The sequence below is a fragment of the Lissotriton helveticus genome, chromosome 4_1 (assembly GCF_964261635.1).
Source record: "Lissotriton helveticus chromosome 4_1, aLisHel1.1, whole genome shotgun sequence".
Taxonomy (NCBI): Eukaryota; Metazoa; Chordata; class Amphibia; order Caudata; family Salamandridae; genus Lissotriton; species Lissotriton helveticus.
The window spans coordinates 88,030,887-88,042,285 of record NC_136063.1 but is presented as its reverse complement, the minus strand read 5'-3'; the positions used below and the strand labels follow the sequence as shown (position 1 = coordinate 88,042,285).

General features: G+C 44.5%; 1 protein-coding gene across 1 annotated transcript in view; it reads left to right on the top strand.

Annotated features, from left to right (window-relative positions):
* Positions 1-2,903: 2,903 nt before the first annotated feature.
* LOC144827030 (E3 ubiquitin-protein ligase TRIM39-like) overlaps positions 2,904-11,399 on the top strand; it is a 257,363-nt gene continuing 248,867 nt past the window's right edge. The window contains exon 1 of the mRNA XM_078685496.1: positions 2,904-3,320. Within this exon, the coding sequence (XP_078541622.1) occupies positions 2,904-3,320 (417 nt within the window). The remainder of the gene's footprint in view (positions 3,321-11,399) is intronic.

Sequence of the window (11,399 nt, the reverse complement as noted above, 5' to 3'; positions counted from 1 at the left end):
ACGAGCTGAGGTAAACATAGCCCACATTCAAATACATCCTCTCACTTACTTCATCAGAAGGTAGACATTACCACTGCACCTAGCTGCCCCCCGAACCCCATCAGTACTGTAGTGTGGGAGGTCTGACTGTAATCCCGGTATGATTTTTAAAGACTCATCCAGTTTGCTTCCTAGGTGCCAAACGCATTGTAGATGATGCACTTGTAGGAAATACTGCGCCCCTGTTGGATGTCACATTCCTCATGGGAGTTGTAGTCCACAGACTAGTGCAAACATGCTCCGATTGGGAGTGGTTTCTTGTGTTGGAGTTGGATTCCAACAGCTGGGGCAAACGTGCTAGAATTTGAAGCGGTTTCTTGGATGGCCTGGGGGCTTTGTCTCTGTGAACTTACTGCTTGTTCACTCAGTCAGATGTTATGCTGGGCTAGCTCTGGGGGTAAATCTTCAAAGCAAGGATAGAAAGTAGGCTGAGGTGGTCATTACTGGCTACTAAACAACTTAACATTATAGTGTGGGGCACGTTATTACTGCCATATTACCCAGCGCAATTAGTGTGAATACAGCCAACTTAAATAGCTACTTGCATATTTATGAACCCCATTCATGAGCACAGGGGTAATTTACTGAATAGCAACACAGGAGAGTAGTTGTGACCATTGTTACAGTTGTGTCCTCTGTCTTTTAAACATGATTGTGTAAATTGGATTTGCCTTTATTTAATGACCATCACTTGGTGGGAATGAATTTTAGACATATAACGGGCACTTGTTTTAGAACTGCGGTGGAACTAATTTAAAAAAGGAGGGACCAGTGGGGTTTGAATCATTCTTTTCTTTGTGCATGGTTTTACTGGATACCATAAAAAGGGAATCCTAATACTCTGAATAAGACATTAGACCTTTTTAGACTGTTGTATAGATTGAAACATGTTTGTAACAGATGGATACAAAATGGCCAGGTGAATCATTGTATTTCCCCAGATGACCAATGTTTAGTGTTTTTAAAGGATACCAGGAGTACTCAATAGTAAAATAATTATTTGAGTATACCTCAAGGTATTTTTAACTATATCTGCTTCAAACAGGAGCTAAATATTTGTCATGAAACAAGATTTATATTAACTCCCAGGGCACCTCTTTTCTCATTCGGTTGAGTCTGCTGTAGTGGCTTTGTTCTTACCCCAGTTGGAGAGGTCGCCAACGCATGACTTGATACATTAAAGGTGAAAAGACCTCTGAAATATCTTTTTATGAGCCTATCCTCTTAAGTCTGATCCACTTATTAGTGTGACTATAAAAGCCTCAAGTATTTTTTGTGTGTTGATCTGTTAGCTATGAGGACATACTCCAATACTCTCTCACTGGTATTGATTGAGAGCACGGTGCCTACCCATCACCAGAGACTGAAACGCCCCTTACACGTGTGCTAGGTCACAGTTCTCAGCTACTACAAGAGACGGCCCCTTTACACGACTGTTAAGATTAAGTGCCTACCTATCACCAGGAACCTCCCCCTTTACAAGCCTGCTAGGGCTCAGTGCACACCTGATGCTATAAACTGTCCCCCTTACACAGTTGCTTTGACACAGTGCTCACCTACACCAGAAACTGCCCCTTTACACACCTGCTAGGACACAACGCCTACCTATCTCCGGAGACTGTCCTTACACACCTGCTAGGCACAGTGCCTAGCAGTCACCAGAAACTGCCCCTATACATGCCTGCTAGGCACAGTGCCTACCTGTCACCAGAAACTGCCCCTATACATGCCTGCTACGGCACAGTGCCTACCTATCACCAGAGACTGTCCTTACACCCCTGCTATGCACAGTGCCTACCTGTCACCAGAAACTGCCCCTATACATGCCTGCTACGGCACAGTGCCTACCTATCACCAGAGACTGTCCTTACACCCCTGCTATGCACAGTGCCTACCTGTCACCAGAAACTGCCCCTATACATGCCTGCTACGGCACAGTGCCTACCTATCACCAGAAACTGCCCCTTTACACCCCTGCTATGCACAGTGCCTACCTGTCACCAGAAATTGCCCCTACACATACCTGCTAGGCACAGTGCCTACCTATCACCAGAAACTGCCCCTTTACACCCCTGCTATGCACAGTGTCTACCTGTCACCAGCAATTTCCCCTATACATGCCTGCTACGGCACAGTGCCTACCTATCACCACAGATTGAACTGCCCCTTTACATGCCTGCTAGGGGTAAGTACTCACCTAACATCAGAAACTGCCCCCTTATATGTTTGCTAGGGCACAGTGAGTACCTATCTCCAAGAACTATCCCTGCACATGCCGGCTAGAGCACAGTGCTCATTTCCCACTACAAACCGGTCCTTACACATTTGCAAGGGCACAGTGCCTCCCTGTCGTCAGAAACTGCCCTACTTACATGTCTGCCAGGGCACAGTGCTCACCTGCCCCCGGAAGCAGTGACAGGGCACAGGGCTCACCTATCTATATAAACAGAACTCCATCACATTTCTGTCTCGGTCTTGGAGCCGCTCTCTAAGTGCCAAGAAGTCTTAGGAATGCGCTAGACTCACAACTGAGAGCATCGACAGCAGAACAGGAAGACACTGCAAGTGAGCTACTTGGAGAGGGCTCTCAACCTTAACTGTTCCCACCAGGACCAACATCACTTATCCCAGCCAGAGGCAGGCCCTGGAACACTGCACCAGAACAGGGCCAACCCTCTCTGCCCAGAGCAAGTGTGGCTGGGCCCAGAACAATCCATCTACTTCTCTCTCTCTGCTTGTAATCTGCTCCTTGATGTGCTGCCTGTGGTGTATCCAGTTCTACTACATTCCACGCATGCACCGCTCTCACCCCTCTGCAGTATTTAACGTAAAAGTGAAAGGAGCCAGCAAAGCTCACTGCAGACATGGCGGCCGCAGACCCCAGAGCCGGGCTGTTAGAAGAGGCCACCTGCTCCATCTGCACAGACCTGTTCACTGACCCCGTGACCTTAGACTGCGGACACATCTTCTGTCTCTCCTGCTTCACCAGATTCAAGGCCAGCGAGGATTTGGAGAAATCCTGCCCGGAATGCAGGCAGAGGTTTGACCTTGAGAAAGAACTGAAGCCAAATAAGAGATTAGCAAATATGGTAGAAATGGTGAAAAGACTGGATATACCGCCCAGAGGCCCTGCCACAGGAAGTCTTTGTGAGGAGCACGGGGAGAGGCTGCAGCTCTTCTGTGAAACCGACGGTGAACTCCTGTGTGTGGTCTGTAGAGAGTCCCAGGCACACAGGGAGCACCGTGTGACCCCCGTCAAGGAAGCCGAGCAGGAGTACAAGGTAAGGAGTCAGAATCTAACCCAGGTCAAAAAGGAAGATCATCCTAGAGTCAATCTGGTCATAAGATGATTCCAGCTGAGTTATTCCTGTAATTATCTGCTGAAGTCATCTGAAACCATCCTGAAGTATGTGAATAGGGCAAAATATTTAAATGAGATGACTCTAGAGTCGTCTGAAAAACTACTGTGAGATGGTGTCCTGATTACTGCAATTTAATATGCATGATGATTTTTAAATATTCAGGATGAGTGTTAATTACTATAGGATGACTCCATGACAACTTTAGAATGAGTGTGGCTCACTATAGGATACCTTAATGGCAACTGCACAGGGTGTGTGAATAGATCCTGGATGGTTCCAGGAAACATTTTGATGGCTGTTGGTAACCAATTAATGATTTATTATTGAGTAAGGGTTCTAATACTCATTGCAGATTCTATGACATGAGAATATTCTATGGTCACATCTTCTCAAATCCAGTGCCCATAAAGTACTTTAGACCAACTAATCTGTTGCAAAACAAGTACTTTGAGATGCATGAACTATGTACCCATTAGTACAATGGGAATTGTGCTTGAATGTAATAAATATACCTAGTTTAGAGAGTCCAATGGATTCTAAGTAACTATTAAGAAGCTAAAATTAAACTACGGCTTTGGCATAATACCTTATTGTTCTGCACAATAAAGGGTGGTGGGATATAAGAAAATCTGAAGTAGGAATTAGCAAGAATACAACACACTTTGTATTCAAAAGAAGGATTTTAACTTGTGATTCTCCCTCATATTCAGAATATTCAGTAGAGAATGCCTTAATTTGTGTACAAAGACATTACCTGTCTTTTTTCCTAATATGGTGATCTGTGGGAAAAGACTAAACAAAACACAGGTTAAAATAAATGAATTACTTCTAAATTCAATTTTACTTAACTGAAGCACATTCCTAACCCCAAAAGGCCTTAGGGCACCATAAAATAGAATAGTATAATTAGACAAGAAATGGTCAATGACAACTGGACCTTCGTTCTTTGCTTCTAGATTTGCTAGTTTCTTCAATTCTCTTCTGGCAAGGTAGATCTTAATGGCAAGTTTTCACTGCATCTTTTTACGTTCATGGATGGCCAGCTTTTGGCCTTCTACACAGATTACTTAAACTCTGAAAGGATAACAAAACTATAGGTTAGGATCTTCTTTCAAAGAGGATGCAACATGACCATACGCTTCCAACAGTTTGCTTATGGTGAGTGGTCACACGAGCACGAGTGATATCAGTTCATTAGTCATGTTGGCGGTGGGGAAAAATATTTCTGAAAAGTGATAGAGAAAGAAGTAGGTTCAGAAGATCAATCTCATAGGTAAGAGGGTGTAGACAGATATGGTCAATCTGCAGAGTGAACTATTTCACTTTTTGATCTCCTGCTCAACAAAACAGCAAAGAACACCTTCCTAGCTGTGCCCTACATGGACCCTATTGTTAGACAGGATAATGTGATCAGAGACTGTTCAATTAGTTGAGAGATTGCACTGCCAACAAGTATCTGGTGCCTGAAAGGATCCTACACCCAAGTTGTAAAACGGGGCGGCTTACCTACAGAGTACAAGTGATGCACAAGTGTGAGGTAATACTTGGAGTGGTGTGCGCTGTCAGTGCTGTGTGCTGTCACTAGACTTCACGTTGGAGCCCTCTCCTGGGACCAGAGCAGACCTGCTCTTTCTCATTTGGAGCCAGTTAAGAGAGGAAAGGCAATGAAACTGCAACAGTTGAATCCTCATGTGCCTATTGGATATGCTACGGTACCACATGTAACAAGATGTTTAATGATAATGAAGACACATGAACTATCTTATCAAAGATCAACTGTTATTTCACCAAGAGCAGCAGTTACATCGTGATCCTTGGTAACACAATGCCACTTTTTGGTAAAAATTTAACTCACTCAAACCAGTGAGGAGAAAACGTGCACAGTCCAAGGCAAACTTGGCTTTTTCCAACAGCTTGTGCAATCCTCTCTTTGGGTTACGGTCATTTCTGTATCAGGAAGGATTAGTGGAATCTTTCATCATCGCCTACACATAGTCACGCAAAGTATTAACATACATGCCATCATAGTATTTTCAACATAAAGTAAAAATATACAGTGGTAGTCTGTGGAAAGTAATATGACATCTAGGCATGGCTCACCTAAGAGTGACAGAAATTACGTTTTTAAGTCCATAAAAATAAAGTCGATATATATGAAATATTTCCACAAAAACACTTTTAGATTGTAACATACTTATAATAAACCGAAGGAGAAAAAGCAAATCACCCTTTGTTTTGCAAATGATCCATTGAATATTGATGATGTTGAGGATATTTTGTTTGATGTTTTACCTTGTCAATGCAGACTGCTGCAGGCAAATGATTTGATAGCCACCTCCGTTGAGCATGTGCCACATACCTGAGCTATAATGGATATAAATAATTTCAAGCAATCAGTTTTGGGAAATATATTTTTGGGCCATACAGGTGGAGGGGAAAAGTGTTATGGAGTTGGGAGTTGCCAGATACAAATCTCTGAAAATTGGTTGCCATCTGTCAGGTCAAAATGGAATGCCCTTTACTTAACTTTTAGGCAGTCAATCTGTGATTGTACACCTCTCTTTTGCTCATAGAAGTATTCACACATTTTTCATACAGGTAGAGATGGAATCAGAGAAAAAGTGTTCTCTTTAATAACGATTGAAGAGTCATACATAATTTAATTAGGGAGCAACAGTTGTTATCCAAGTGTGAAATTAGGCACTTTAAGTTATCAAACAATCATAGTCTTCCCTGTCCTGAAAAAGCAAGAGAAACCAGTAAACATAAAACCACTTATATGCAACTATTTATTGTATACATTATTTCATTCATATTTTTTAAAGTTATGTTAAAAGTGCTTTGCAGTCAGGACAACTTATAAACGACATTTATTCTCTATTACATGCAAGGAGTAAGTCCTAAAAAAAGGATGCCTTGGAAAGTAGAAAAGGCTTGCAGGCTTATTCTAAGCAATTCCGTATAATAAATGCACTTATGAATCTCAGCTTACGTGATGGACGCTGTTAGACCTGGCATCTTTTGGCATGTTTCCCCTTTCTTCTTGCTTCCTGACCTCCTGGTTTTGACTCTGTATTTGCTTGTTTAGTGTCTCTGCGTACTTTCTCACTGCTGATCAGTGTTAAAGTGTAAGAGCTTCTATGATAAATTATGTTTATGGATTGGTGTTTCCATGTTTGGCTTATTTGATTTACTGGTAAGTCCTTGGTAAAGTGCACAATGTGTGCCAGGGCCTGTAAATCAAATGTTGCTAGTGCGCCTGCCAACACTGGTTGTGCCACCCACACAAGCAGCCCTTCAAAGGGTTCTCAGACCTGCCACTGTAGTGTCTGCCTGCTTTTGTGACTGTCATGTCGACCTGGCAAGTGCCACCACTTGCCAGGCCATGGGCTTCCCTTTTCTTACATGTAAGGCACCCCTAAGGTAGGACCAAGGTACCCCCATGGGCAGGGTACAGTGTGGATGAAAGGTAGGACATGTACTGGTGTGTGTGACATGTCCTGCTAGTGAAATACAGTGTATTTTGTTTTCACTATGGAAAGGCTATCTGTCCCATAGGATATAACGGGAGATGCTTTGTAACATTTTACAAATACAACTCCCCAGTGGGACAAGAGTGTGGGCTTTCTGAACTAAGAATTAAAAAAAAACATATTTTAGTAAAGATGGTTTTTAAATTATGTGTTTGAAAATGCCACTTTTAGAAAGTAGGCATTATCTTCCTTAACCATGCTGTGTGCCTCTGCTAGGTTGTGAATTGACTGTCTGGCTTTGGAGTGACAGGGGCTAAGGATGTGCATTCAATGTAGACAGCCACTGGGGGGGGGGGGTGAGATGTGTCCTGCCTTTCCTAGATGAGTTGGGGATGGGCTGACTAGACCTGGGCTGCATTTGGAGTAGTGGAAGGAGATTTCCTTGCACCTGGATAGGACTGGTCTGCCTTACACAGTGCTGTCTCCACCTCCTGCCAGGAACCTGGGACAGAGTGGATAGAACTTGTTTGGACTAAGCACAGATGCTCTCTGCCACAGGGAACAAAGGGAAATGTGGTATCATTTTGGGACTCAGAAACCTGCCAAGAAGAAGAGCTGGAGAAGCTGTGAGGAGGAACTACCAGTTTGCTGTGTGTTTTGCTGTGTTGGTCTGCAGTGGTTGCTTCTGTCTTGGGCAGAGAAAGGACTGGAATGAACTTTCTGCAAATTCTTTTTTTGAGTATTTCTAACGATCTGAGGTAGAGCTTGCCCCCTGTTCAAGAAGTCTAAGGCACAGCAAAGACTTCAAGTTCATCTCTTCCCATCACTGCGAACTGTGTGTTTTATATCGCAACAGAAGAAAAAGCTAGTTGACACTGTCACTGATGCCGCCGTTGACTGCGTGTCCTGAAGGCACCGCTGCGGGGTGCAGCGCACTATGCACTACAATCCTGGTCTCACTGATAACTCCTTTTGATGCTGCCACCAAGCCACTGCTTGCACCGTGAACTTTGGGTACCGCACTTTGCACTGCCTCACTTCACACCGCCCCCTTGGTATCCCAACAAAACATCTTTCCCCGCCGACATTGACGCCACTGCCTGCACGTGGCTCAAGGGCACCACTGGTAAGTTACATGATGCACCACTCTCATCCCGCACCACAGCCTTGGCCTACTGATGCCGGCACAATCTAGTTCAGTTCTTCAGCTGACGACAGTGCTTCAGCAACGACTATGCAGCTGCTTGTACTGTGACCTGCCAGAACCAAGACGAGTACCCCATCACTTTGCACTGCAGCCCTGGTCTCACCGCTGTCGCTGGACGACCGTCACCAAGCCGCTCCCTGCGCTGTAACCTGACGGTACCGCACGCCACATTGCTGCACTTCACACTGCAGCCTTGGTGCCTGCCGACGCCGGCGCTCCCAACTTTAACCTCTAGGAGTTTGAGCTGCAAAGCATGTGAATTCACAGGTCAGACGACTTCTGCACAGACCTCCAGATCCAACGCCGGCTCTTCAGAGCACAAGATGTTGCCGAAGCCCTGTATTTCTAAAGGTACTGTTTTGCAGGTTTTCCCGACACCATCGTCGGCCGGCGAAGCTGCGGTCAGCCAGAACTGCTTTGATTTGTTCATGACTCTGTAATAGCCCCAGACGGAGCTATTGACTTCAAGGAACTGTTTTTTAAGCATATTTTCGCTTATTGACATTTCTAAGAACTGTATGGTGGATTTTCTATTGGTTTTGGTCTTGTTTTGCACAGATAAAATATTGGATATTTTTTCAAGCTTGCCTTTTGCAGTGTTTTCATTGTGTTTCTATTGGTTATGTGCAAATGCACATGAGATAAGCCTGACCGCTCTTGTCAAGCTGCCAGAGGGGTGAGTGGGGGTTATTTAAGGAATGTACCCCCCCTTATCCTTACTAAGAAGTATGGTCCCTACTTGGATATGGTAACAGCCTGCCAACTAGATGCCTCCATTTCTAAAAGCCGTCACTCTCTCACTGTTTATGAACTGGCCTTGAAAGTGAGTAGGATGGTGCACATCCGTGATCACAGCAGCAGCCTAAACTTCACTGTAGGACAGGTCATTTGATGAGGAACGTAGTCATATCAGAGTGTCGAACTGACATAGTCTCAAACTGCATTTCGTAATGTGTACCCTTGAGTGAATCTGGAACGTTTATAAATGTAACTCTAACCATTAGTATATTTAGTAGACTTCGTACTCACTACAATTCTTATATAAATTTAGAGTTTATCTGTTTGTTTTGATTATGTTATTGATGTCCTCTGAAGGTCTTATGTAATGTAACAAAATGCTATTTACAAACCTATGTGCAATGTTTACGCCTCTTCTATATTTTTCTGTGCAGAGGTCGCATTCTCTCCCCTCCATAATCTCTCCTCTGACGGCATACTCTCCGCATGCAGGAGTATACATATTAGTAGTAAATGTTTGAGGGACAGAGAGGAGTGGTTGGAAAATGGGAAATACTACTGGGGGATAAGAAGGACTAAAGAGGGGTTTAGGAAGGATTTTAGGTAGGTACTTAAAAGCACCCTAGTGGATTCCACTGTATCCTCACCTAAGGGCTATTGCACCCTGCTACAGGTGTGAGTTAGCTCGAGCCTAGGCAGTTGGTTGCAGGCATGGGATGTTTACCATGTTGACTCTTCCCTTTTCTTTGCACCATAACACACAGCTTGCAATGGTAGTGTGTGGGTGTTAAGATACAGGCCCTCTAAGGGTGGCACAATAGGTGCTGCTGTCCTTAAAGGCCTTCCCTGGTCCCAGTGCCCTTGGTACACATGGTACCTTTTACAAGGGACGTATCTGAGACCAGAGATATGCCAATTGTGGGTACCAAGGGCCCTTGCCTGGGCCCTGGGTACCTGCCTGATTGGCATGGACCCAAGGAACATCAAGTCAGGTTGCATCAGATGTCCGGCAAAAAGTGGGGGGGGAACCATGCAAAAAGGGGAACTTTCCTACAAATATAATCCTACTATTTCACTGTCCACTCTTTTTCCTCAAAGATCTTTTGAAACCGAGGCTGAATGTGAGACCTTCGAGTTATTAGTTGCTGAATAATGCTTTTGAGAAGGGCAAAGAAGAGCGATCATTCTTCTTTTTCATAGTCCTCTTTGATTTCCCGGCCGTATCCTCACGTGTTCCTTGGTGAAGGAGTAGGATACAGCTTGCGGAGCTTCCACTTCTGGTCCCATCCTGGCATCTAAATATACCCCCGTCACTAAGGGGATCCTAGCAGCAGTTGATGCCATTCTCCGTGCCTCCCACCCGGCTGCAGGGAGTGAAATCGCAGTTCCCTGTGCATGGTGTCAGCCAGGCTGTGACTACGTTGGTGACTGCCAAGATGGCAGTGCCCAAGGTACGGAGCCTGGTAATGCGTGGTCCACTACATCGGGGCCTGAGGATTGTGGGCTTTCTGAGGTGCCCTTGTAGTGAATCGAGAGGAGTGCCCCGGTGTACTAAATAGTATATAGTATGGCGGCCATATTGGAGGTGAGGAGACCATTGCTGCGCACCTCTGCGATTCAGCTTCCCCAGCCTGAAACGCTCAACCGATGCCTGGAGCAATGCTGGGGACAACAGAGAAGGTTACCCCGCCTCTGGCACGTTAAGTAAAGCCTGACTTGTTACCCCCTATGTTTACGTGGAGGTCATCTGGCCATCACCATCTCGGGGGATCCCTCCAGGCCCAAGATCACTGCCCATGAGTGCAACAACACGCTGAAGGCTGGGCTGAAAGCAAGAACCCCAGCAATGGCGAGAAGATCATGTAGTGTAAATAGGTCATATATATTTGGCCAACCCTAATCGCTTCAACTTTCTTAAAATGTACCCTTGAGTGAATTTGCAACTTTTAAATATGTAACTCTAACCACTAGTATCTGTAGACTTTTGTACTTGGTATTATTTTTTATCTGTTTGTATCGTTTATGTTATTCATGTCCTCTGAAGTTCTTATGTAATGTAACTGGTTCTATTGCAAAGCGCTCTGACACCTTCGGGTAAAGTTCGCTTAATATAAAAACGCATAATAGGTAAATAATGTCAGCCCAGGTAGGTGAGGTTACTTTCTGGGTGATGTCCCTCCCGGCGCCACCGGATGCCCACCGCAAAGTGATTTAGAAAAGTGCTTGAAAGGCATGTGTCATTGGGGACAGTACATTGGTGCTCCAGCTGTTTCATGTGGCGGTAAAAGTGCAGCTGCCTGGAATCGAGAGTTTCAGACAAATTCCAGAGCTCCGATTTAGTTTGTAGAATTCCAAGTTTTTGTCAGCAAAAGTAAACTTATTTTTATATTCCTTACACTTAAAAATGCCCGTAAAGGAAGTTAACTGAATAATATTTCTCTCGATGTTTTCGGTCTCCTCAAGAGCTTCCTTGTGTTGCCAGGTATACATTGAGATGTGCACGAACAGGGGAATGAATGGTATGCAAGACAAGAAATGTAACATTTTTTTAAGAGCAATGCAACGATACATTATTATACA